This window comes from Oryctolagus cuniculus, chromosome 1, assembly GCF_051225735.1.
Source record: "Oryctolagus cuniculus isolate XC-2025 breed Fujian yellow rabbit chromosome 1, ASM5122573v1, whole genome shotgun sequence".
NCBI lineage: Eukaryota > Metazoa > Chordata > Mammalia > Lagomorpha > Leporidae > Oryctolagus > Oryctolagus cuniculus.
The window spans coordinates 133,099,556-133,127,248 of NC_142867.1; the positions used below are offsets into that span (position 1 = coordinate 133,099,556).

At 43.3% G+C, this 27,693-nt stretch overlaps 1 protein-coding gene and 1 long non-coding RNA gene across 6 annotated transcripts in view; one reads left to right on the plus strand and one right to left on the minus strand.

The window, feature by feature from the left end:
• Positions 1-5,992: 5,992 nt before the first annotated feature.
• Positions 5,993-26,812, plus strand: LOC103346525 (zinc finger protein 624). Of its 5 annotated transcripts, XM_089315165.1 has the most exons (5): positions 5,993-6,563; positions 7,129-7,261; positions 15,251-15,394; positions 18,930-19,025; positions 25,237-26,812. In XM_089315165.1, the coding sequence occupies exons 3-5, from the start codon at positions 15,325-15,327 to the stop codon at positions 25,842-25,844; spliced, it is 774 nt and encodes a 257-aa protein (XP_089171291.1). In that variant the 5' UTR covers positions 5,993-6,563; positions 7,129-7,261; positions 15,251-15,324; the 3' UTR covers positions 25,845-26,812. The 5 variants fall into 5 exon arrangements, 2 of the variants coding, with proteins under 2 accessions (XP_089171291.1, XP_069921779.1); XM_070065678.2 differs by lacking the exon at positions 7,129-7,261; XR_016222434.1 differs by lacking the exons at positions 7,129-7,261; positions 15,251-15,394.
• Positions 13,509-27,693, minus strand: part of LOC149128640 (uncharacterized) — a 120,429-nt gene continuing 106,244 nt past the window's right edge. The window contains exon 5 of the long non-coding RNA XR_016222439.1: positions 13,509-13,654. This is a non-coding gene — a long non-coding RNA (uncharacterized LOC149128640). The remainder of the gene's footprint in view (positions 13,655-27,693) is intronic.

A 27,693-nucleotide genomic window follows, 5' to 3' on the forward strand; every position in this document is an offset into this window, starting at 1 on the left:
CTGTCCTTGTGGGCAAGTTCTATGTGCCAGGTGCTAGGTGCTGATGATAAAATGATGGCAAAGACACAGGGCCCTTAGCTAAGAGAGATAGCTATGCAAACAGATCGCTGCAATCTGGTATGAGCAGTGCTAGTTCACAGGGTGCATCAGAGACCAGAAACACAGGAGGAACACCCAACACAGTGTTTCATGGTCAGATAAGTTGGCACCTTACAAAGCCAAGAAGATGCCATCACAGCTGCATCCCAGGGAGAAGGAATTGTGCATGAAGAAATGATATGGAAGGGTATGATGTTCTAGAGGGAGAAGGTGTGAGCTGAAGGTTTGTGATTTTCAGGAACTACATATTATGTGTTTATATTTGTGTAGAGCATGGAAAACCAAAGTAGCAGGGAGAAATGTCTTCCATCCGCTGGTTCACTCCATATTTGGCTGCAATGGGCTGGAGCTATGGTGATCCAAAGCCAGGAGCCAAGAGCTTCTTCTGGGTCTCCCACATGGGTGCAGGGGCTCAAAGACCTGGCCCATCCTCTACTGCTTTCCCAGGCCATAGCAGAGAGTTGGATCAGAAGTGGAGCAGCTGGGACTCAAACCAGCACCCATATGGGATGCTGGTGCTTCAGATATGGAAGCAAGGAACCAGAGGATTTCAATTGTCATTTTTAGCAAGTGAGATAACACAGACCAAGTTTAGTTTTGCAGTATGGACAATAGAAGGAAGAAGAACAAAACTGATGGCTGGGAGCAAGTGTGGAGGTTGTACATCAGCAAGTAGGGAAGAGACGGTGGCATCTCAGATAAAGCTTCCTCCTCATCCTCTGTAAAGGGCTCTCTGTCTTCTCCCATTGCTCATCTTGGTTCACAGCTATAACTAAGATCTCTTAAGCACACAGTTATACACACATATACTGGGTAGACATTATTTTTGGTTTGTATAAGCCACATTCTTAAAACAAAAGCAGTTTCCATTATCCAAAACAGAAAATGAGACAATAAATGTTCCTGTTTTCTTGGGAGACAAGATGTCAAGTTATAATTTTTTTAAGTTGATAAAGATTTGGACTTGATGAAGGAATTATTAAACTAGTAGATCAGCTTGAAAGAAAACACCAGAGAAGGGGTATTTGTGTGTGTGTGTGTGTGTGTGAGTGTGTAGAGAAGTAATAAAAGCTCAAATAAGATTGCTAATTAGAAAATTGGTCCTGCAGGGCTACTACCATAACCTTTGGAACTATCTTGTCTACCAAACAAAAATCATTTACAACTTACTGGTTGGTACAGCTTTATCTTTTTTATAAGTCAGTGGTGACTACACACAGGCCCTATATGAATCAAGAGTCAATTGTAGGGGCTGTCGCTGGGACATAGAAAGCTAAGCCTCTGCCTATGGCACCGGCATCCCATATGGGTGCCGGTTCAAGTCCCGTCTGTTCCACGTCTGATCCAGCTCTTTGCTGTGGCCTGGGAAAGCAGTAGAGGATGGCCCAAGTCCTTGGGCCACTTTGCTTGTGTGGGAGACCCAGAAGAAGCTCCTGGCTCTTGGCTTTGGGTTGGCAGAGCTCCAGTCATTGCCATCATTTGGGGAGTGAACCAGCAGATGGAAGACCTTTCTGTCTCTGCCTCTCCTTCTTTCTCAGTGTAACTCTGACTTTCAAGTAAATAAATAAATCTTTAAAAAAGAAGAAAAAGAAGAAAAAAATGTAACGAATGTGGGAAAGCCCTCTGTTGTTCTCCCAACTCAATCCATCAGAGGATTCATATGGAAGAAACCCTATGAGTGCACAGTCTGTGGAAAAGCCTTCCATAAATATGCACATCTTACCCAACATCTGGGAATTGATACTGAAGAGAAACTTTACATATTTCATGAATATTGAAAAGCATCTGACTAGACATCAAATTTGCCAGATATCAATGAGTTCACACTGGAGAGAAGTCCACTAAATACAGCAAATTGTGAGAAAGCTTTTAGCAGTGACCCACATCCCACTGGGCACCTCAGGACCCATTCTGGAGAACAGCCATACAAATGCAATGAATTTGGGAGAGCTTGCAGAAGTAATTTTCTTTTTCTTTTCTTTTCTTTTCCTTTTTTTTTTTTTTGACAGGCAGAGTGGACAGTGTGAGAGAGAGACAGAAAGGACTTCCTTTGCCGTTGGTTCACTGCACTGATCCGAAGCCAGGAGCCAGGTGCTTCTCCTGGTCTCCCATGTGGGTGCAGGGCCCAAGAACTTGAGCCATCCTCCACTGCACTCCCAGGCCACAGCAAAGAGCTGGCCTGGAAGAGGGGCAACTGGGACAGAATGTAGCGCCCTTACCAGGACTAGAACTAGTGTGCCAGCACCACAGGTGGAGGATTAGCCTATTGAGCTGTGACACTGGCCTCAGAGGTAATTTTCCATCTGCTGGTTTACTTCTCAGATGGCCACAATGGCCAGAGCTTCGCTGATCTGAAGACAGGAGTCAGGAGCTTCTTCCATGTCTCCCACATGGGTGCAGGGGCCCAAGGACTTGAGCCATCTTCTACTGCTTTCCCAGGCCATAGCAGGGAGCTGGATCAGAAGAGGAGCAGCCAGGATTCCAATCAGAGCCCATATGGGATTACGGCACTGCAGGTGGTGGCTTTACCCACTATACCACAGCGCTGTCTTTTTTTTTTTAAGATTTTAATTATTTGAAAGGCAGCGTTAAAGAGGGACAGAGGGAGAGACAGAAAGAGAGATCTTCCACTCACTCCCTAGATGGGCACAACAGCTAGGGCTGGCCATGCTAAAGCCAGGAGCCAGGAGCTTCATCCAGGTCTCCCATATGAGTGCAGGGATCCAAGCTCTGGGGCCATCTTCCACTTCTTTCCCAGGCACATTAGTAGGAAGCTGGATTGGAAGTGAAGCTCTGAGACTCAAACTGGAGCCTATATGGGATGCCAGCATTGCAGGCGGTGGCTTAACCCACTATGTCACAGCACCAGCCCCTCTCAGAACTCTTAAAAGGCCACAATGTGAATTAATGTACTTATCAAGGAGAGTTCTCACATTTTACCCCTCTTCTTGGGCAAATGAATATTTGTTTTCAGTAAAGAACAAAAACAAAACACAGACAAAAGTATTCATAGTCTTACACAATAAACCAAAAATTAGCATTTTGATCTTACCCCAGGAAAAAAAAATATATTCTTTCCAGATTGCTTTGTCTCAAACATACTGAACATCTAATATCAGCATATTTGAGATTCTTTCAAGAAGGAGGTTCAAACAGTGGCATATCAAAACACATACACTGCCACTTGATATAATAAAAAGCAATTCTCCTTTGAAAGGGGAAGACCTCTAAACTTTTTTAAACTTGATTTTTGTTGTCATTTTATTTGAAAAGCAGAGAGAGATATCTCCCATCTGCATAAGAATACAGATTTCATAATGGCAACATGTAGAGGTACTTGTCAATTTCTCAGAAAGCATTTCCTCTCACAGAAGGAGCTTTCCACCTGAAGCTGGGGCAATCTTCTGACTTAGTACTTGCTCTTTCTCTCTCACTCAATAAACTCCATCCCCCAAAATAATTTCCTGTAAAGCGCAAGGAAATACACATTGTCAATGGACTTGAGTGAAACCAATTGGCAGCAGGCACTATGGCTGCACAAGGAGCTATGTCTGGTTTTCCCAACATGTTAATCGATACCAGAGGGTGCCATTGAAAAACACCTAAAGAAGTCACATTTGATCATTAATGCATTGAGACATTAAGTATTATAACCTTATACCAGTAACAAAAGAAACTAGAATCACTTGTTCAGAACAGCAACACACACATCAAACAGCTTTTGAGAAGGATAAGTAAGTCAAAGTAGTGACCATTCTGAGGAAAATGATTAGCCAAATCACTAAATTGACAGATTTTCCTGTGCTATTCCATCTAATACAAAAATTCAGAACCTGCCAGAAAGTTTGCAAAATACAGAGCTGAAGTTGAAGATCTATGAAAACTCAGATAGAGTGGATTATTAAGTTTTTATACTGTGTGTGCTTTTCCAAAAAGGAACAAAACTCATTTAAAATCATCGTCACTGGGGTCAGCATTGTGGCACAGTGGGTTAAGTGGACACCTGTAACACCAGTATCCCACATCAAAGGGCTGGTTTGAGTCCTGGCTGTTCTGCTTCCCACCCAGCTCCCTGCTAATGAGGCTGGAAAAGCAACAGAAGATGCCCCAACTATTTGGGCCTACCACCCATGTGGGAGACACAGATGGAGTTTCAGGCTCCTGGCTTTGGCATGGTCCAGCCCCAACCATCGTCGCTAATTGGGGACCGAACCACCATTCTTGGGGAAGGTATTCAGCCTAGCAGTTAAGATTCTGGTTAAGGGGGCTGGCATTGTGGTATAGTGGATAAAGCTGCCACCTGTGATGCTGGCTCCCATACGAGCACAGGTTCATGTTCTGGCTGCTCCACTTCAGATCCAGCTCTCTGCTATTATGCCTGAGAAAGCAGCAGAAGATGGCCCAAATCCTGAGGCCCCTGCCACCCCCATGGGAAGACCCAGAAGAAGCACCTGGTTGCTGGCTTTGAACCAGCCCAAACTCAAGCATTGCAGCTATTTAGTGAGTGAACCTGTGGATAGAAGATTTTCTTTCTCTCTCTCCCTCTCTCCCTCCCTCCCTTCCTCTCTGTAAACTGTGCCTTTCAAAAAAAATAATAAATGAATCCTTAAAAAAAAGATTCTGGTCAGGCTGCCGATGCCTCATTTCAAAGTACCTAGTTTAGTTCTCAGCTATGGCTCCTGATTCCAGTGTCCTGCTAATGCAGACCCTGGGAAGCAGAAGTGATTGTAGTTGTGGAATGAGCCAGCAGATGGGACCTCTCTCTATGTCTCTGTCTGCCTCTCAAATAAATTTTCAAAAATCATTGTGCTTCTCTGTGCTTTCCTCTTTTTTAAAGATATATCTATTTGAAAGGCAAAGTGATAGAGAAAAAAGATATCTTCCATCCATTGGTTCACTCCCCAAAAGACTACAACAGCCAAGTCGAGGCCAGGCCAAGCCTGGAACTCCAACCTGATCTCCCACATTGGTGGCAGGGTACTTGGGTCATCTTCTGGTGCCTTCCCAGGCACATTCACAGGAAGCTGGGTGGAAAACAGTCAGGACTGGAAACAGCACTCCAGCCTGGGATGTCAACATCACAAGCATCGACTTGACTTGCTTGGCTACAACACCAGCCCCTGTGCCATTCTCCCATAGTCGCATCCCCCTCTGACCAGAGCGAAGGGAGGATCTCCACCTTAAAGGGCCATAAATAGCTGTATTGTGTCCACCTGGATAAGTTGGTGTACTCTCCCCTTCTTAATCATATCTTAATTGAATTACATCTGCCAAGCTCCTTTTCTGAATTCCATAGATTAGGACGTGAACATCTTTGGGAGGATATTATTTTGCCTGTCACAGCTGGTAATGAATTTTGTCAGGTTCCTATGACTGAAATTTTTTACTTGTACCCCCAATTTTTTGGCCATTCTTTTAGAGTAGATCTGCCCATGATAAATTATCTTTGTTTTCCATTATCTGAGAATGCTTTGATTCCTATGTATCTTTTCATAGAAAAATCCTATGTGTATTTTAATAGAGAATTCTGAGTTGACAGTTGTTTTCTTCAGTGCTTGAAAAACATTCCACTTCCTTTTGGCCTCCCAGCTGTCTCATGAGAAATCTACTGGTATTTGAACGTGTTGTTGCTGTTACTTGCATGGCTTTGTCTCCTCTCTTGCTGTTTTCAGGGTTTGTCTTGAGTTCTCCAGGGGTTATTATCTTTCAGAGCGGATTTCTTTGTGTGTTATCTTGCTGGGCATTTTGTTACCTTCTTGAATTTGTGGATTCATGCTAAATTTGGGTACACTTTGAGTATTATGCTAACCTGGATGTTACTTAAACCTCGGGTTTATAGCAAGCCAGCCTCACCTGGCACCAGCCTGGTGGGTAAGAAAGTCACTTACCTGTCTGTGGCTGAGAGTGGAATTCCAAGCTCCGGACCCGGCCTCCCTTGGCAGCTTTGGGGAGGGGGAGTCCCTTGTTAGTGTTGAGCAGGGATAATATTTCAGGCGCCCCAATAAGCCACCGCTGATAACACCTTGGCTGGGAGTGGAGGAAGCTCATTATTCCTGCTTCCCACAGGGCTCCAGTTGAGATTGAGGAGAGGTTCAGTATCAGCAGGTGTCTAGGCTTTGCACACGCTGACATAACCGCTGCAGTAACTAATCTGTTCCACAGTCAGGTGAGGGTGGAAGTCTGGGTTGCCCATTCAGCTTCTGAGGATCAGAGAACAGGGTGTTCAGCTGAATTACAGAGGTCCCCCAAAGAGCAGGGTTAAACACAGTCAACTTCCTCACAAAGGCTGCTGTAAGGGGGCGGAGCCACACGTGTGGAGGATTCTGGGCATTGCAGTTCCAGTCCCGCATTGGCGCAGGCGCACTGGCTTGCTTGGCATTTCGCCCACCGAGTCGGCGCCATTGCTGGAAGCGTTCCCGCCCTGCTCTGAGAGCGTCCTCGGTTGTCCTCAGTGAGACCATCAGGTAGTCCTTGCCCTGGCGCCAGGCCTCTTTCACTCTCCACTCCTCCTTAAGCGGTTGGCTCGCGGAGGCATCGGGGGCGTGGCCGTTCGCTCTGGCACCCCGGACCTGGGGGCAGACCCGGGCCCGCCCACCTGTGAGGGACATGATTGGGGCTGGGCAGCTCACCAGGCACAGTCTCTGTCTGGGCATCCCTCGCCCTGGGCTCCTGCTCAACCGGGTCCCGAGCCTCCTCTCCAGGGTCGGGAGTCCTGCCGGGCTCCAGACGCGGGGCCTGGGCTTGGGCTGGCCCTTCCTGGAGGGGAACCCAGAGCGGGTTAAGGAGTGAGGATGAGGCCGGCGGGTGGACCTCGGTTTCCCTTTGGGCAGCCTGTGCCGCTCTTCCTGGTGGGCCCATTTTGGGGGCATTTCGGAGAATCACGGGTACATCACCTGTCGCCCCCCGTGAGCTGACGGTGGCATTCTTGGCCGCTGCAGGCTGCTTCAGGAATGTGGGGTCCTTCATCGCTCTTAGACGACCGCACCGACTTGGGGTCTAGACAAGCGAGGGAAGTTTCTCCTCCTTTAGGCTCGTTCCACACTGTGTGTGGCCGCTTCTCACTGTCCACCTGGACCATATAGAACATGAGGAGTGGGAAACACAGCCCCTGAGGTCTCAGGAGAGTTTTGGCTTGGTCACCTGCAGCCTTTTCTTCCTGTGGGTATGTTGCTATCGACTGATACAAAGCTGAATAATACTGACCTTTAACTAGCATGACATTTTCTGCGTCTACAATTTTAAATGTGCTAATTGCACAGCCTGGTAGTGAAACATATTTTACAAGCATAATCTACAGAGTGTGTTGCCAAGTGAGACTTGATTCATCTTTACAGATCTGATTATTTAATTGGAAAGGCGGGGAAGACAGACACTCCCCCAGATGCCTGCTAGCACTATGGCTGGGCCAGGCCAAAGCCCGCAGCTCAGAACTCAGTCCAGGTCTTCCACCTGTTGTCTGCTAGGCTGCACGTCAGCAGGAAGCTGGAATCAGGACCTGAGACTCAAACCCAGGCTCTCAAATATTGGTCTCTGGTCTCCCAAGCAGCACCAAACACCTGCCTCCAGTTACAGAATATTTTTAAACAAATTATCCTTTGAGAAGTTTATTTTTATTGGCATGTTTTTAAATGTTTATTATAGGCCAGTGCCGCGGCTCACTAGGCTAATTCTCCACCTTGCGGCGCCAGCACACCTGGTTCTAGTCCCAGTGGGGTGCTGGATTCTGTCCCAGTTGCCCCTCTTCCAGGCCAGCTCTCTGCTGTGGCCATGGAGTGCAGTGGAGGATGATGGCCCAAGTACTTGGGCCCTGCACCCCATGGGAGACCAGGAGAAGCACCTGGCTCCTGCCATCGGATCAGTGCACTGCGGCGGCCATTGGAGGGTGAACCAATGGCAAGAAGGAAGACCTTTCTCTCTGTCTCTCTCTCTCTCACTGTCCACTCTGCCTGTCAAAAAAAAAAAAAAAGAAAGAAAGAAAAAAATGTTTATTATAGCCTCTTTTTTCTGTTTTGTTTTGTTTTGTTTTTTTCCTGCTTTAGCCAGTGGCTTCTAGATTTCATTATTTAGAGAATCAGATCTTTGCTTTGTCACCTGTTTTTTATTTGCTTTTTTTTTAATTCATTAGTTTCTTCCTTTATCATTTTTACCTCTTAGTTTTCTTATGGCTACCTTGCTAAGTGTTTTTCTTCTTTATTTTGAACACATAATGCTTTTGCTCTTTGCCAAAATCCTACCTGAAAGTATTTAGGGATATAAATTCAATCTCCTTAAAACTTTGGCAGCAATCATGTATGTCTAATGTATAATACTTTCATTTCCTAACTCACTGGCAATTAAATTTTAAAATTTTATTTTTGACTTAGTAGCTACTAAGGAGTACCTATTTTAAGTTCAAGGCCAAAAAAAATTCCTCTGGTCCAAACTTCCATTTACATTTGTATCCTATTGCATCATGTTTAGAGAATGTACTCTATTCAATTTCTTTTTATTTTTTAAAGATTTATTTATTTACTTGAAAGAGTTACACAGAGAGAGGAGGAGAGGCAGAGAGAGAGAGAGGTCTTCCATCCATTGGCTCATTCCCCAATTGGCCACAATGGCCAGAGCTGCACTGATCTGAAGCCAGGAGCCAAGAGCTTCTTCCAGGTCTCCCACATGGGTGCAGGGGCCCAAGGACTTGGGCCACCCTCCACTGCTTTCCCAGGCCATAGCAGAGAACTGATCAGAAGAGGAACAGCCAGGATTCAAATCGGAGCCCATATGGGATTCCGGCACTGCAGGTGGTGGCTTTACCCACTACACCTCAGCACCAACCCTAGTTTCTTCTTTTTGATTGTAACTTTTTCTTTGTGGTCTGTGGCAGATCTTAGCAAATGCTCCCTGAGTGCCTGAAAATAACTTTTAGATGTTAGTTTTATTATATTCACATCTGCTTAACTTCTGTATCTCTAATGTTCTTTGCATTTATGACAGTCTTGCTTTATGTATTTTAATTCTTGCTTTTCAGCAAAGTACTGGTTAACTATTGCAAGTATCATTCAGATGAGGTTCTGATTGGCATAGTCTATATTAAAATTAGATTTAGTTCTGCTCTATTTATAGGGCAAGCTGTTAAACCTTATGGGGAGTAAGGTACCCATTCATGGCAGGTGCAGAGTCAGTATGTTTAAGCATAACAGAGTCCCTAAATGAGGGAACATTTAATTACACAAGTTAGAGTTTTCCAAAACTCAATACTTGTTCTTTCAGGGCTGATGTGGTATAGCTGGTAAAGCTGCCATGTGCAGCACCACCATCCCACGTGGACACTGGTTTGAGTCCCAGCTGCTCCACTTCCAATCCAGCTCCCTGCAATGCACCTGGGAAAGCAGTGGAACATGGCCCAGGTACTTGGGTTTTGCTCGGATGTGAGTGACCTGGATAAAGCTCCTGGCTCCTGGCTTCAGACTGGCCCAGCTCCTGCCATTGCACCCATTTGAGTGAGCCAGTGAATGGAGGATTCTCTCTCTCTCTCTCTCTCTGCCTTTCAAATAAGATGAATAAATCTTTGAAAAATATTTTTTCTGTCATTGCCCTTTTGTTCCTGAGTCTTACGGTCCCATCCTGGAAGAATTTGTGTTAACAGTCTCTACCAGGGGGTATAAGGAAAGGTTATACATCGGGTGCTTCTGATTCTTGAACCAGATTCAGCAGTAGCAAGTTACCTCCTTTATACAGGTGGAAAAGTAGAATCAGTGCCAGGCACATCTGAACAAGATCTCCACCACCCTACTCCTCCATAGTATAAAACCTTGAATGGGCATGTGTCTTCAATATAAAAAGACTACTCAATGCTTTGTGCATTGAATTCCACTTTATTTTCTATTATTCTTGTTATCCCTGTGTCTTGTTTATTTTGATTTGCCTTATGTAGAAAGAGAGATTAAAAATTATTTGAATATGAGATTAGAGGGGGAATGTCAAGGTATCCAGTATTTAAATTTTGAAGTTGTGGTGTTCACTTTAGTGAAACTGCAGTCTCTGGAAATTTTAAGAAATTGACTCAAGGTCAGTGTTGTGATGTAATGGGTAAAGCTGCTGCCTGCAATGCAGGCATCCCATGTGGGCACTGGTTTGATTTCTGGCTGCTCCACTTCCAATTCAGCTTCTTGCTAATGGCCTGGGAAAGCAGTGGAAGATGACCCCAGTCCTTGGGCCCCTGCATCCACATGGGAGATCCAGATGAAGCTCCTGGCTTCAGCCCAGCCCAGCTCTGGATATTGCAGCCACTTGGGGAGCAAACCAACAGATGGAAGATATCTCTCTCTCTCTCTCTCTCTCTCTCTCTCTCTCTCTCTCTTCTAATTCTTTCAAATAAAACATAAATATTTTTTAAAAATTGACTTTTCACACAAAAGGAAGGAAAAAGATATTCTTGGAATATTTCTTTGTTTAATGAGAGGGTGACTGTGTCAAAGAAACATTGAATTTTCTTCCACTTTATACAGCAAATTGATTTAGTGGGAAAGGTATGAGCTTTGAAATTACATTGATTAGGGCCTGGCACTGTGGTGTATTGAGTTAACTCTCTGCCTGTGGTCCACTTTTGACCCAGCTCCCTGATAATGGCCTGGAAAGCAGCGAAGAATGACTCAAGTGCTTGGTTCCCTGCATCCATGTGGGAGACCTGGAAGAAACTCCTGGATCCTGGCTTAATCTGCCAGTTGCAGCCATTGCAGCCATTTGGGGAGTGAACCAGAGGATGAAAGATCTTTCAGTCTGTTTCTCTCTCTCTCTCTCTCTGTAACTGCCTTTCAAATAAAATAAATAAATCTTTTAAGGAAAAAAAGAAAGAAATTACATTGATTAGAAGTCATGTATCTGCATGACCTTAAATATGTAGTTTCCTTATTGTAAACCTCTCTTGCCTTATATATGGAATATAAATATAATCTCCGTTGGCTTGATGTGAACATTAAATGATAGTTTTTTTTTTATCTTAAGATTTATTTAAAGAGAGGGAGAAAGAGAGACATCTTTTTTTTTTTTTTTGGACAGGCAGAGTTAGAGAAAGGTCTTCCTTCCATTGGTTCACTCCCCAAATGGCTGCTACTGCCGGACGCTGTACCGATCTGAAGCCAGGAGCCAGCTGCTTTCTCCTGGTCTCCCATGTGGGTGCAGGACCCAAGCACTTGGGCCATCCTCCACTGCCTTCCCAGGCCACAGCAGAGAGCTGGACTGGAAGAGGAGCAACTGGGACAGAATCCGGCACCCCAACTGGGACTAGAACCTGGGGTGCCGGCACTGCAGGTGGAGGATTAGCCTAGTGAGCCACGGCGCCAGCTGGAAAGACATCTTTTATACACTGGTTCACTTCTCCAAATGGCCACAATGGCTGGGGCTTAGCCAGGTGGAAGCCAGGGATCTCCCACATGGGTGGCAGGGGCCCAAGTACTTGGGCCACTTTGCACTACTTTCCCTGGTGCAAGCATGGAGCAGCCAGTACTTGAAGAAATGCTCATGTGGGATGCTGGTGTCACAAGTGGTGGCTTTGCCCACTATAAAATAATTCCAGCCCCAAGAGTATTTTTTAAACTCTGGTGCCAGCTCTGTGGCTTAGTAGGTAAAGCTGCTTCCTGCAGTGCTAGCATCCCATTTGGGCAGCAGTTCGAGTCCCAGCTGCTCCACTTCCATTACAGCTCCCTGCTGTGGCCTGGGAAAGCAGTAGAAAGGTGGCATGAGTCCTTGGGCCCCTGCACCCACATGGGAGACCTGGAAGAAGCTCCTGGCTTCAGGTTGGCTCAGCTCCAGCCATTGTGACCATTTGGAGATGAAAGACCCCTCTCTCTTTCTCTGCCTCTCTGTAACTCTGTCTTTCAAGTTAATAGATAAATCTTTAAAAAAAAAATCTTTGTACAATGTCTGGCCTGCTAACTGTAACTACCTGTAATAGTATTAAAATCTTGAGATCTGGGATGGGCATTAGGTGTAGCAGATAAGATGCCTGGAATGCCTGCATCCGATATTGTAGTGCCTGGGATAAAGTACTGGCTCTGTTCTAGGTTCTGGCTTCCTGCTAATGCTCACTCCAGGAGGCAGCAGGTGATGGCTCAAATAATTCAGTCTCTGCCACCCATATGGGAGAGAGATTGATTTCCTGGCTCCCAACCTTGACCTGGCCCAGTCCTGGCTTTTGCAGGCATTTGGCAGTGAACCAGTGGTTGACATTCATTCATTCATATTCTCTCTCTCTCTCTCTCTCTCTCTCTCTCTCTCTCTGCCTTTAGAATCAATTTTTAAAACAATTACAGAAAATAATTATTACAACAGATTTCAAGATCTCTTGGACCAAAAGTCTTTGGTCTTCTCTCATCTTGAACATTACTCTTGTGTTCCCTTAGGTAGATCATGCTCACTTGTATCTGAAACTCCCTAGTGATATTGGTTTGTGTGACTTCCTGTCTTCTGCAGATATGTCTTTGCCGGACTCGACTCTTTCTGGAGAGGGAAACACAGAAGCAGAGATCATGGCTGCTGTAGTTTTTTTTTTTTTTTCCATTGGACCTCTGGTGTGTTAAGGTTTCCTCTGTTTCCAACCTGCTGTATTGATTTGCGTGTATTCTACTTCTGAAGTTTGGGACTTTGCCTCACCCAACCCTCTCTGGAAACTACACCTAACAGTTTGACACAGGAAATTTGGGTTCATCATGGTAAAATACAATCTATTAGAAGATTCACTTTCCAAAAATTCACAGCTACTGGCTCCAGCCTGGTGCAGCCCTAGTTGTTGGAACACTTGGCAAATAAACCAGCAGATGGAGATATCCGCTAAAATAAAATAAACAGTAATGTTTTTTTAAAAAAATTAAAAATAGATCTTTTTCTTAAAGAATCTTTCAGTTGGGACATTAGTGTTAGCTAAGTTGTTCAACAGAAAATTCATGAGAATAGATTTAAGCTGTTACCCAATTATAGGTGGGATTTAACTTGTCAAAAAGTATTTGTGAGGGTATCCTGGTGAGAAGAGAGCTTACAGGCAGGCTTTGAAGTAGTGAACAGTGACTAAGCTACTGAATCAAGTTGGAAAGCTGTAAAGGACAAGACTAGAAATTAGATGTTATGTTGAATATTTTAATTTTACCTAAGGACATTCAAGTGTATATGTGCTTGGAATAGGTATTAATCTGATTTAAAAAAAGTGTTTTAACAGTGACTTTGAAATACAAGTTTTGTAAGAAACACTTGATCAGTAGTTCTATGTTGGTTTAGTAATGTATCATAGCCTGGTCACATGCATCCCTAATTTTCAGAGGTTAAGGCTCATATCATTATTAATTTTTTAAGGTTTATTTATTTATTTGAAAGTCAGAGTTACAAAGAGAGAGAAGAAGAGGCAGAGAGGGAGAGAGAGAGAAAGGTCTTCCATGCAATGGTTCACTCCCCAATTGGTTGCAACAGCCAGAGTTGTACTTTTCCAAAGCCAGGAGCCAGGAGCTTCTTCCGGGTCTCCCATGCAGGTGCAGGGGCCCAAGGACTTGAACCATCTTCTAGTGCTTTCCCAGGCCATAGCAGAAAGCTGGATTGGAAGTGATACAGCCCAGATTCAGACCAGTGCCCATATGGAATGCCGGCACTGCAGGTGGTGATTCTACCCACTACTCTACAATGCCAGCCCCAGCATAATGCATTCTTATTTCATATTGTTAAAGCTAGTTCTTTCCCTTGAACATGAAATATTTCATGAGTCTGTACTGAGACTTCAAGTTCAGAACCATGGAGTTTTTAACCTAATCTCATCAGTATTATATTTATATCCTCCTCTTTATATCTTTGTTCTCCCATACCAAATTGATTAGTTTTTAGGAACAGTGATAGACTAATTTGCTTTATCCAGCACTGCACACACAAAAGTTACAGAATATCATTTCTACTTCTACTACCAATAAGATTGCTTACTGAAAATGTTTTGTTTTTGTTACTGTCTTTGTTTTGGAGTTCTTACTCAGAGGTACAGAAAAATTACTGTGTTAAAATCACTCAGAATAGTTCCTCTCTGATAAATGGGTATGCTATTCCAGCTGGTTGTAGTCTACTAGATTGCTTTCTTGAAGTTTAATCCTTGTTTTAAAACAATATAAAATATTTCCACAGTTCAAAAGTCAAATATACGAAACAAGAAATATTCCAAAGAGCCTAGGTTCTATTTCAGTTTTCTCTACTCTGTTTCCTCCTTCTCTCAGTAGTTCATCATTTTTTTTGACAGGCAGAGTGGACAGTGAGAGAGAGACAGAAAGAGATAGGTCTTCCTTTGACATTGGTTTACCCTCCAATGGCCGCCGCAGCTGGCATGCTGCGGCCGGTGTGCTGTGGCTGGTGCATCGTGCTGATCCAAAGGCAGGAGCCAGGTGCTTATCCTGGTCTCCCATGGGGTGCAGGGCCCAAGCACTTGGGCCATCCTCCACTGCACTCCTGGGCCACAGCAGAGAGCTGGCCTGGAAGAGGGGCAACCGGGACAGAATCCGGTGCCCCGACCGGGACTAGAACCCAGTGTGCCGGTGCTGCAAGGTGGAGGATTAGCCTATTGAGCCACGGCGCCAGCAGTAGTTCATCATTAAAAATACTTTGGACTCATTCTTCCATTATTTATACAAGCATTTGTACATATTTCATATCCTAACCAAAGAACTGCCCCCCAAAGTCTCATGTGTTCTTTTCTGTCTCAGAGCTTATAGCATTTTGTATCTGTGATCAATCTAGAACTGAAAGAAGATGATCTTTTACACAAGTCAGGGTTTTCTGAGATAGCAGGTTATTTGGGTAGAAACGACTAGCTGTAAACAAATATTTTAAAGACTTTCTAGAGAAGGAAGAAGCCATGCTGTTTGCCTCCAGAAAGTATAGTAGGATCAATATGTAGAGTTTCTAGAAAACCAAATTTGAATTTGGTAAAACTACTCGCAGATGGAACTCCAAAGATGGAATAGGCTTCCTTGTATGGTTTTAAGTTCTTATCACTGGAGAGATCTATATGTCCTATAAGGATTAAGCAGTTAGCATACATAATCATTTGGTGATTCTAATTTCTGGAGTTTTTCTCCAGTTTTATACATGTTATTCTGCCTAACAGGGATGATAGTATAGTCTCTGGGTGATCACGATTTATTTATTCTAGGAATCACTGACTTTTAAAGATGTGGCTTCACATCTTTTTAATGATATGACTTCACATTGGAGGAATGGAGATTGATGGACCCTACACAGAGGAACCTGCACAAGGATGTGATGCTAGAGAATTACAGGAATCTTGTCTCCCTGGGTAAGGTTAATTCCTCTTATATGTTGATAAATTTTCCCCCTTGACTCAGTTTACTGAGGATACAGAGCTTCTAAAGTACCTAACTGAATTTTAGTTTTGAGTTTAGGTGTCAAGCTCTCTGAATCTTTAGAGAACATTGTTGGTCATCGTGCTGTTCGTCATTCTTAACTAAATGATCTACTTATTGTAGAATAATAACTGCAAGGGGTCTTCAGAAAGTTTATGGAAATGTGTATTATGACAAACTACATGGATTTCACATTTTTACACCAAAATAAGCTCATACTGACTTGCTGTAACATGTCTGAATAGGTTCTAGTTTGAGGATAAGACATCAGTTTGAAAGGAGATCCTAACAGAGCACCTGAATTCTAAATTCTGCTGAAATTGAAACAAAACAAACATCATATTTATGTTGAAGCATGGGCTGGAAGAATGATGAAATCATTTATGCTTATTAAAAGTTTTCAGGGGGGCTGGCACCACGGCACAGTAGGTTAATCCTCCATCTGCGATGCCAGCATCCCATATGGGTGCCACTTGTCATCCCCGCTGCTTCTCTTCCAGTCCAGCTTTCTGCTATGGCCTGTGAAAGCAGTGGAAGATGGTGCATGTTCTTGAGCCCCTGCACCTGCATGGGAGACCCTGAAGAAGCTTCTGGCTCCTGGCTTCTGATTGGCTCAGCTCTAGACATTGCAGCCATTTGGGGAGTGAACCAACAAAAGGAAGACTTTTCTCTCTGTCTCTTCCTCTCACTGTCTGTGACTCTCCCTCTCAAATAAATAAATAAAATTAAAAAATAAAAAAAAGTTTTCAGGGACAATGCCTCCAGAGAAATCAGTTTACTAATAGAAAACTCATTTTAAGAAGCAGCAGGGTGATGTTAAAGATGAACACATTAGCAGCAGGCAATCCATGACAATTTGTAAGGGAAAAATTAATCTTGCTTGTGCTTTAATTAAAGAGACCTGACAGTAGCACAACAGTAGCCAGCCCTAAACATCCCAATTGCCTCAGTCTGCCTAGCTCTGACTGAAAAATAAAGTGGAAAAGAATTTCCACTTGATCCCCCAGATCAGCCCCAGATAAGAGCAGAGACTACCATAGAAAATTGTAAAACTGGATCAATTTCTTTCGAGAATTGTAAGAGGAGATGAAACATGTCTTTACCAGTATAATCCAGAAGGCAGAGCACAGACAAAGCAATAACTACTGAAGGTGGAAGTGGTCTCATCAGAGCAAAGGTCATGGTAGCCAGATTTTGGGGGTGCTTAAGGCATTTTGCATGTTGACTTTCTCTGAAAGGCTAAAGAACAATAACATCTACTTATAGCATGTTTTTGAGAAAGTTGGTCAAAGTTTAGCTGAAAAACCATGCAGGGAAGCTTTCCCAGAGTGTCCTTCACCACAGTAATGCTCCTCCTCATTCCGCTTGTTGAACAAGGGCAGTATTGTGAGTGTTTTTAGGGAAAACATCAGGCATCCACCTTACAGCTCCTTCTGACTTGTTTTTGTTTCCTAATCTTAAAAGATCTTAAAGAATGCCCATTTTTCTTCAGTTAAAAAGCTACAGTGATGTGGTTAAAATCCCAGAGCCCTCAGTTCTTTCATGTTGGACTAAGTGGCTGGTATCATTGTTTACAAGTATCTTCAACTTGTAAGCTCATGTTGAGAAATAACATTTTATTTTTTGTGTCTTTTAATTCCATTTATCATGAACTTTTTGAAGTCCTTTCAATATGTTTTTTTTTCTTTTTGGAATCTAGTTCCAAAGTTTATTCTCATCTGTTCCATAAAGGAATTATCAGTGCTTCTAAAAAGAAAGAAAACAAATGTGTCCATTTTCTTTTTAATTAATAATTAATTTGAAAAACAGAATGAGCGAGAGGGAGAGAAATCTTCCATCTACTTGTTACTCTCCAGATGTCTCACAGCCAGAGCTGGACCAAGCTGAAGCCAGGAATCCAGAACTCAGCCTAGGCCTCCCACATGGATGGCAGGGACCCAACTACTTGAGCCATCACCTGTTACCTCCCAGGGTGTACATTGGAAATTGAGACAGAATTCAAACTCAGGCCTCTGATGTGATGTGGGTGTCCTAAGCAGTATCTTGACCACTATGCCAAACACCTACAACCATTTTTTTAAAAAATATTTATTTATTTATTTATTATTTATTTGAAAATAAGAATTCCAGAGAGGCAGGCAGGGGCAGTCTCCCATTTGCTGATTCACTCCCCAGATGACCTCAACAGGTGGAGCTGTGCCAACCTGAAGCTAGGAGCCAGGAGCTTGCTCCAGGTCTCCCATGTGGGTACAGGGACCCAAGGACTTGAGCCATCCTCCACTGCTTTCCCAGGCCACAGTAAAGAGCTGGATCTGAAGTAGAATAGTCAGGACCTGAACCAGTGCCCATATGGGATGCTGGCACTGTGGGCGGAGGCTTTGCCCACTACGCCACAGTGCTGCCCCCCCCATTTTGTGTTTATTTGAATTATTCCCATGATTCATTATCACATGAAACCATAGTATTAAGCTCTCTTGAGATAAATACCTTTATAATTCTCTAGATTGTTACTGTACAATAGAATGTTCTGCTATGATAGAGAGGCTCTAAGCCTCTGCCTATTGCACTGGAATTCCATATGGGTGCCAGTTCATGTCCCGGCTGCTCCTCTTCAGATCCAGCTCTCTGCTATGGCATGGGAAAGCAGTGGAAGATGACCCAAGTCCTTGGGCCCTGCACCCATGAGGGAGACCTGGAAGAAGCTCCTGGCTCCTAGCTTTGGATCAGCTCAGCTCAGGCCATTGCAGGCAATTAGGGAGTGAACCATTGGATGGAAGACCTCTCTGTCTCTCCCTCTCTCTCTCTGTAACTCTACCACTCAAATAAATAAAAATAAATCTAAAAAACAGAAATCTGTGGGGCTGGTGGTGTGGTGCAGCAGGTTAACACCCTGGCCTGAAGTGCCAGCATCCCATATGGGCGCTGGTTCAAGACCCGGATGCTCTACTTCCTATCCAGATCTCTGCTATGACCTGGGAAAGCAGTAGAGGATGGCCCAAGTCCTTGGGCCCCTGCACCCACATGGGAGACCCAGAGGAAGCTCCTGGTGCCTGGCTTTGGTTCGGCACAGCTCCAGCCATTGTGGCCAATTGGAAAGTGAACCATCAGATGGAAGACCTTTCTCTCTCACTGTGCCTCTCCACTCTCTGTGTAACTCTGACTTTCAAATAAATAAATCTTAAAAAAAAAAAAAAATAGAAACCTGTATCTTTGCTAGCCTATATCACACATTCAAGCCACTTGTGGCTTTTGAGCAGTTCAAATTTGCTCCACCTAAAGAACTGGATTTTTAATTTAATTTAAAGTCTAGTTTAAACTGTCATGCATTGCTATTAGCAACTGTATTGCACAGTGCAGCTCTGTATCTTTCTGTAATAGCCACTCTATGTAGAAAATTGAGAACTGAGACTGAATTTGGCAGTAGTTCTCACAACATCAATCAAATCCTATTTATTTATTTTTGAACAGGGCTTGCAGTTTTCATACCAGATATGAAATCTCATTTGGAGAATGGAAAAGTACCCTGGGCAGTGCTGAGAGAAATTTCAAGAGGCCCCTATCCAGGTAAATTAATCAGAATCAAGAAAAAGGTTTTATTTCAAATAATATCACTGGGGAATGTTCAATGGAATATCTGAAATATTTTGGGGGGTACCTCTGCTCAATGTTGTCTCAAAGCAAAAAATCTCCCCGCACCCTGCCCCATCCTCTTCATCTCTGCCTCTCCTCTCTGTTCCCTACTTTTGGTTTCCTATCCCACCTACTCTGCTTTCTTAATTTTCAGATTTTTTCTTCCTTTTTATTAGAACATGCACAAAATATCCCTATCACTTTATCCTTTCCAGTTAATTCTGTTTTTCTGATTTGTTTCACCATTATCTGGCCTTCCTTCATTTCCTAAAAATGTTTTCTTATGCTAACCTTATTTCTTTAAGCTAAAATGCTTCTTTTAAGGTAAACCTATTTCAAACTAGAACTTAAGTTTTAATTTTTCACTTGCAAGCCTGCTGAAATTTTGAGGGGATCTTTCTTCCCTCCAGTTCTTAACTAATTGAGAGTACAAACAAGAAATGAATCAGTTGAGAATCAAAATGCAGTACCCACTTAGTATTTAATGCCTTTTTGTTTTGAGACAAGCTGGAGAACATGAAATAGTAACTGGGATGGGGGTGAAAGTGTTTCCCTCAGATCAAGTGGACAAGGGCAGCTTCTGGAGATGGGACATTTAAACTGGGCCATGAAAGGTCAGAAGCAGCCATCCTGGGGAAGTGGAGAGATCATCTTGCCAGGCAAAGGGAATAGCAATGCAAAATACCTGATAGGAAAAGGATTATAATACATCCTAAATAAGAAGGGATTTGCTGCTATGGAAACTCAAGGGAGGGGGAGACTGGTAGGGAGTAAAGCTGGAGCTGGAGGGAAGCTGCCCCTGCAGGGCTTTGCAGATGATGGTCAGGAGCTTGGGTTCTAATCCAAGTGAGTGCAGAGCATGGAAAAATTTCAATGAAAGACTATTAGGAAACAACTCTGATTGAGTGACATAAAGCAGGCTAGGTTAAGAGGTTGTTCAAACAGTCTAGGCAAGAGATAGTAACTTGGTTAGGATCATGGTCTTGGAAAGACAAGTGGATTCTAGTTCTTATCTTTCTTCATGGTTTTTTTCCTTAAAGTCTGTTTTGTCTAATTTTTTTTTGACAGGCAGAGTTAGACAGTAAGAGAGACAGAGAGAAAGGTTTTCCTTCCATTGGCTTACTCCCCAAATGGCTGCTACAGCCGGTGCGCTGCGCCGATCCAAAGCCAGGAGCCAGGTGCTTCCTCCTGATCTCCCATGTGGGTGCAGGGCCCAAGCACTTGGGCCATCCTCCACTGCCTTCCCAGGCCACAGCAGAGCTTGACTGGAAGAGGAGCAACCAGGACAGAATCCAGCACCCCAACTGGGACTAGAACCCAGTGTGCCGGCGCCACAGGCAGAGGATTAGCCTAGTGAGCCACGGTGCTGGCCATGTTTTGTCTAATATTAATATCACTAAAACATCTTCTTTTTGGTTATTGTTTTCTCTGCTGTTACCTCTTTTCATCTTTTCACTTCTAATTTTTATGTATTCCTTTTATAAACAACATTCATTAATTTTATTTTTTAAGATTTATTTATTTACTTAAAAGTCAGGGTTACACAGAAAGGAGAGGCAGAGAGGTGGGGAGAGAGAGAGGTCTTCCATCTGCTGGTTAACTCCCCAGTTGGCTGTAATAAAGCTCCTGCTCCAATCTGAAGCCAGGAGCCAGGAGATTCTTCCTGATCTCCCATGCCGGTGCAGGGGCCCAAGGCTTGGGCCATTTTCTATTGCTTTCCCAGGCCATAGTAGAGAGCTGGATGGGAAGTGGAGCAGCCAGGACTAGAACCGGTGCCCATATTGGATGCTGGCACTTCAGGCCAGGGTGTTAACCTACTGCAGCACAGCACTGCCCCCCCCCTTCTTTTAAAAAAAAAGATTAATTTTATTTATTTGAAAGAGTTACAGAGCGAGGTAGAGACAGAGGTCTTCCATCCACTGCTTCACTCCCCAATTGGCCAAAACAGCTGGAGCTGAGCCAATCGGAAGCTGAGCTGATCTGAAGCCAGGAGCCAGGAGATTCCTCCAGGTCTCCCACGCAGGTGCAGGGGCCCAAGGACTTGGGCCATCCTCTACTGCTTTCCCAGGCCATAGCAGAGAGCCAGATTAGAAGAGAAGCAGCCTGGTCTAGAACCGGTGCCCATAGGGGAGTCACTTCAGGCCAGGGCTTTAACCCGATGGATGCGCCACAGCACTGGCCCCTGTTAATTTTTTAAACCAATCTGACAGTCTATGTTCTTTGGAGTGTTTCGTCCATTCGCAACTAATATGCTTACATCGTATCTAGCTCTGCCATCTAATTGTGAAAGTCTCTTGCCTATTCTGTATTCTTTTTCCTTCCATCCATGCCTACCTTTAGATGTACTACCTCTTATTGTTCTTTTTGTTTCCTTGGTAATTATTAGTCAGTTGCTAATTATACAGTTTTTAATTGTTTAGTAATTAAAACTGAGATTATAGCATGCCTTCTTGAATCAACAATTTAATACAAGTTTCTCTCCTCTCCAAGATAGAAGGAAATTATAATAGCTTATTCCATTTACCTTCACTTATACTTTATTGAAGTTATATATTTTAATTTTGTATATCTCAGATCTCATCAGATGATATTATTATTACTTTATGTTTATTTCTATCATTCCTTTATGTTCACTTTTTTTCTTCATTTCTGAGCTTTATCTGGGATAATAAACACACATTAGCATTTCCTTTTGTTCAGGTATTCTTTCAAAGACTGTCCTTTGGTTTGGTTTGGTTTGGTTGGAGTTTTTTGTTTGTTTTTGTTGCCACAAAAGGTCTTTATTTGACCTTCTTTTTTTTAAGATTTATTTATTTAGTTGTTTGAAAGTCAGGTTACACAGAGAGGAGAGGCAGAGAGAGAGAGAGAGCTCTTCCATCCAGTGGTTCGTTCCCTAATTGGCTGCAATGGCCAGAGCTATGCTGATCCAAAGCCAGGAGCCAAGAGCTTCTTCTAGGTCTCCCACATGGACACAGGGGCCCAATGTCTTGGGCCATCTTCCACTGTTTTCTCAGGCCACAGCAGAGAGCTGGAAAGGAAGAGGAACAGCCGGGACTAGAATTGGAACCCATATGGGATGCCAGCGCTTCAGGCCAGGGCATTAACCTGCTGTGCCACAGCACCGGTCCCCGTCCTTCATTTTTGGTGGATATTTTTGATAAGTTAAGAATCCTGGGGCCAGCGCTATGGTGCAGCATGTTAATTCCCTAGCTTGAAACACTGGCATCCCATATGGGCATTGGTTCAAGACCTCGCTGCTCCACTTCTAATCCAGCTCTCTGCTATGGCCTGGTAAAAGCAGTCGAGGATGGCCCAAGTCTTTGGGCCCCTGCACCCATGTGGGAAACCCAGAAGTAGTTCCTGGCTCCTGGCTTTGGTTCAGCACAGCTCTGGCCATTGAGGCCAATTGGGGAGTGAACCAGAGGATGGAAGACCTCCCTCTGCCTCTCCTCTCTCTGTGTAACTCTGACTCTCAAATATATAAAATAAATAAATCTTAAAAAAAAAAGAATCCTGTGTTCCCAAGTATACCAGAGTACTTCAAACAGTTTGTGGAATAATAGAATTAAAAGATAAGCTTATTTTGGTGTAAAATTTTTTTTTGAAATCCATACTTGTTTTTTCTTAATTGTCTTTTCCCATAGACTCTCTCTATATATTTTTAAATATTATCTATTTAAAAGGCAGAATTACAGAGATAGAAAAAGATCCATCTTCTGGTTCACTCCCCATGTAGCTGCAATGGCTGAGGCTGGGCCTGTCCAAAGGCAGGAACCAGGAGTTCCTTCTGGGTCTCGCACCTGGGTGTAGGGGCCCAAGCTCTTGGACCATCTTCTGTTGCCTTCCCAGGTGCATTAGCAGAGAGCTGGATCTAAATCAGAGCAGCCAAAACTCAAACCAGTGCCCATATGGGATGCCAGTGCTGCAGGCTGGGGCTTTAACCCATTGTGCCACAGTGCTAGCCCCTCCATTTGGTTTTTATTTTGTACTTTATAATTCTTTTTAAGATTTGTTTATTTACCTGTTTTGAATAGCAGAGCAACAGAGGGAGGGAGAGACAGATCTTCATCTGCTGGTTCATTCTCCAAGTGGCTGCAACAGATAGGTATGGGTCATGCCAAAGCCAGGAGCCAGAAATTCCTTCCTGGTCTCCCACACCAGTGGCAGAGGCCCAAGCACCCAAGCAACCCTGCACTGCCTTCCCAGGCATGGCCCTTGTGCTTTCTAATTCTTTGATGAAATTATTAATATTTTCTTAATGCTTTTGAATATTGTTGTCACCAGAGAAAAGGCCATGGAAGCTGTTGGGTTCTTGTCTTCATGCAAGAAAGAATTAAGGCATGAGACAGCAAAGTGATAAAGTTTTATTGGGGATAGGGCATCCATCAGAATGGAAGGGACAGATAGAGTGCCCAGTCACTCAAACTGGGGTAGAGTGAGGTTACATGGTTGAGTGGAGAGAATATACCTGGCAGGCCAGGCCAGGCCCAGCCAGGCAGATGGCTCAGCAGAGAGGCAGAGGGCTGAGCACACAGTCCATTTGGACTCCCTAGGTTTTTAAGGGAGTCTGTTTACCCACCTCCCCCTCTCCTCCAAGACGAAAGAGGGAGAGTCCTGACTGAAGGATTTGCTAGGTGAAAATTAACAAATTCTTCCCCAGATTTGCTGGCTGGAGCAGAGTAGAGAGGCTTCCCTTAGGGGTCTGTGAAGGTTTTATTGCCTCATGTTATCAGTCAGGTAACCCATTTGGTCCTGAGGAGAGAATACTCCTGGGAGCTTTCCTTGTGAGGAAGAGCTGGGACTACCTGAGCAGGACTTTGAAGTGCAAAATACTGGGCTCTGGAGCTTCTGCAGTAGGTGCTGGTTTTCAGGCCTTTCTCACAAACACAGGCTAAATTTCTGCCTTCCTACCTAACATTGTTATGGTTATTTTAAAGTTTATGGATTGGGGGGGTCAGTGTTGTGGCATAATGGGTGTAAGCACCTCCTGCAGTGCTGGCATCCCATATGGACTCCTGTTCAAGTACTGGCTGCTCCACTTCCAATCCAGCTCCCTGCTAATGTGCCTGGGAGAGCAGCAGAGGATGCCCAAGTCCTTGGGCCCTGCACCCACATGGGAGACCCAATTGAAACGCCTGGTTCCTGGCTTCATCATGGCCCAGCCCTGGACATTGTGGCCATTTGGAGAGTGAACCAGTGGATGGAAGATCTCTCTCAATCAATCTCTCTCTCTCTCTCTGTAACACTGCCTTTCAAATAAATTAAGTAAATCTTTTAAAAATAAACAATTTTACAGATTAATTCTAAAGTTTATGGTCATTAAAATATATAGATTGATTTTAGATATGTCCCTATTATTTCTTTTTGCCTTTTTTCTCAAGTGACTTTTGTCTCCTTGTGTATGCCTATTTTGGTTTTCAAGAATTGGCTATTAAAACCTATAGCAGTAATTTGAAATTGTGTATTATATAATCTTTTCCCACCAAGAAATAATATTTACTTTTGATTGGCTGCTGTATTAGGGGTTCTATCAATCCTCAGCTACTTTGATTCAATTGGAAATTTAACTGAGCTGATTATTCCTTGAACAACCTGCTCTGTTTTTTTTTTTATTCATCCTGTCCTTAGAGCATTTCACCTTGAAGTTCCAGGCAAACCCTGTGAGTCCCAGGGATGACCCCTTTGGTCACCCTATATTCAAATCTGTCTTTCCATATGAGGCTATTGAAAATTCTTAACTATTTAGCCTCACACATTTCATGGAGAATTTGCAGGCATTGGTCTCCCATCACCACTGCCTTTAGGGTCTGCATGAGGCATAAGCTGGAGTCAGGTGTCAAATGCAGGTACTCTGATGTGAGATGCAGGTATCTTAACCAGCTTCTTAACCACTAAGCTAAATGCTTGCTCCATGGATTTTTTTTTTTAATAGGAGAAAATATCACTGAATGAGCCAATTTGATTATTTGCTCAACCACCTTCCCTTAACCCTACCTTTTTCTTCCTAGAAAGTAAGGTCAGTTTACGGCAATTAAAACCAAATGTTCATTTACCAGTCCATTTTTCACATGATTTATCTCACTTAGTGAGATTTCTTCAGCTTAGGAAGTAGAAGTTATTTGATTTTCTCTTTTTCCCTCCCTAGACTTGGAAACTAAACTTACAACCAGGAATGCTGTACTAACAGAGGATACTTCTGAAGATTTATCACAGGAAGCCATAGTAGAGAAACTCACAGAAAGTGGCCTATGGGATTCCAGAATGGGAAGATTATGGACATGGAATGACAGGATTTTGAGATTGCAAAATAGTCTGGAGAGTCACTTGAGTCAAAAGATTGTTACACAAAAGAAAATGCCCACTGGTCAAAGAGGCTTTAGATTTGGATCTGTTCTTTTTCCAGAACCAAAAGTTGTCACGGAAGAGCCCCACAGAAAATTCCAAACACAAGAGGAAGGGTTCACAAAAAATTTGGATTTGATTACAGATACCCACTTGGGGAAGGTAATTGGCAAGGATCCAGAAGACATCAAATCCATAAGGCAGACTTCAGAACTCACTTTGAGGGAGAAATCATTAAAAAAGAAAAACCCTATGAATGTGGCACATGTGAAAAAGCCTTTCGCTATAGGTCATTCAACATCAGAGAACACACCCAAAGAAAAACCTTATGAATGTAGTGAATATAGGAAAGTATTCAGCCAGCTCTCATATTTTATCATAAAAAATTCACACTGGAGAAAAACTCTATAAATGTACTGAATATGGAAAAGCCTTCATTACTACTCCAAATGGCCATTAACCTGTGAGAAGATTTGAACCCAAGTAGTACTCAGGGAAACGCAGACTAAACTTCCAATGAGATCAAGCTTCCACTCATGGAGATAGAAAAAAATCAAGAGATCTGTTGCTAATTGGACTTGGGGGACATGTGTATTTTTGTTTTTTTGCTTGTTTGTGAGGAACTTTGGTTTATTTTGGGAAATGTCACATTTAAATGTCAAAAAAGTATTTAAGTGTTTTGTTTAAAAAAAAGATTTATTTATTTGAAAGAGTTACAGAGAGAAATAGAGACACATACACACAGAGAGAGAGAGACATCTTCCATCCACTGGTTCACTCCCCAAATGGTCACAATGGCCGGAGCTGAGCCGACCAGGAGTCAGGAGCTTCTTTCGGGTCTCCCATGTGGGTGCAGGGGCCCAAGGACCTAGGCCATCCTCCGCTATTTTCCCAGGCACCTTAGCAGAGAACTGGATTGGAAGTGGAGTGAGCAGCCCATATGGGATGCCAGCACTGCAGGAAGAGGATTAACCTAGTACACCACAGGGCCAGCCCCTAAGATGTTTTCATAAAATTAAGGGAACAGCTTATACAAATAACCATGTATTCTTACCTAAGTGTTCTAGCTTGTATTTGTACCAGCAGTCCAGCAATGCAAACTATTTAAAATATACATATTTATCCTTTGACCTAGAAGATGCAATTTTGAGAATTTTTCCCATGGAAATAAAAATAATATCAATGCATAAGAATACAAATAGGGCCAGTGCCATGGCTCAATAAGCTAATCCTCCACCTAGTGGTGCCGGCACACCAGGTTCTAGTCCTGGTCGGGGCGCCGGATTCTGTCCCAGTTGCCCTTCCAGGCCAGCTCTCTGCTGTGGCCAGGGAGTGCAGTGGAGGATGGCCCAAGTGCTTGGGCCCTGCACCCCATGGGAGAGCAGGAGAAGCACCTGGCTCCTGCCTTCGGATCAGTGCGGTGCGCCAGCCACAGTGGGCCGGCTGTGGCGGCCATTGGAGGGTGAACCAATGGCAAAGGAAGACCTTTCTCTCTGTCTCTCTCTCTCTCACCATCCACTCTGCCTGTAAAAAAAAAGACAAATAAATAAGAGTGTTTCCTGAAGTATTGTTTAGAGGGAGAGGGAGAAAAGCCCCATTTGGAAAAGTAAGCACTCATTACTAGATAAATTGTGATAAATCCTTATTTTGAAGCTCATGAGGATAATTTTTAAAATGAGTTCTGTCTGTACGGGAGAACTTCATGATAGTTCCACAATGTTTTGGTAAATAATTGCTTTATAGCAGGAATGTATATACACAAGGTTCCATTTTTGTTAATGATTATAACACGTATTATGTACTTCTGTGTGTATGAGATTGGATGTGCATGGAGAAAACAATGGAAGACTATACACCAGGTATCAATACTGGTTACCTTGAGGGAGAAGAGATGTGGGGAGAAGGGAGGAGGAGAAGACTGGAAAAATGGAAACATGCAAATGTAGCATATGGTGTAAAACTATGCAATATTCTATATTTATGTGAACTTTGAAGGGACGAATGAAGTAGTCTCTGAAAACTTAATGATGGTTGTTTCAGGGTTGGTGGACTATCAGGTACTTTTTGTTTGACTTTTCTGTGTGTGTAAGTTTTTCTTTACAATTAGTAGGTAATATTTACATAAAAAATGAATAGCATCTTTCTTGTGAAGCAAATTTATTTGACACCTACTGTGTCCCAGGCACTCCTATAGGTGTTGCTTATATATAGGTGAGGGAAGGGTACTCTAGGGTCTAAAAGCATGAGAATTGGTTCTAAT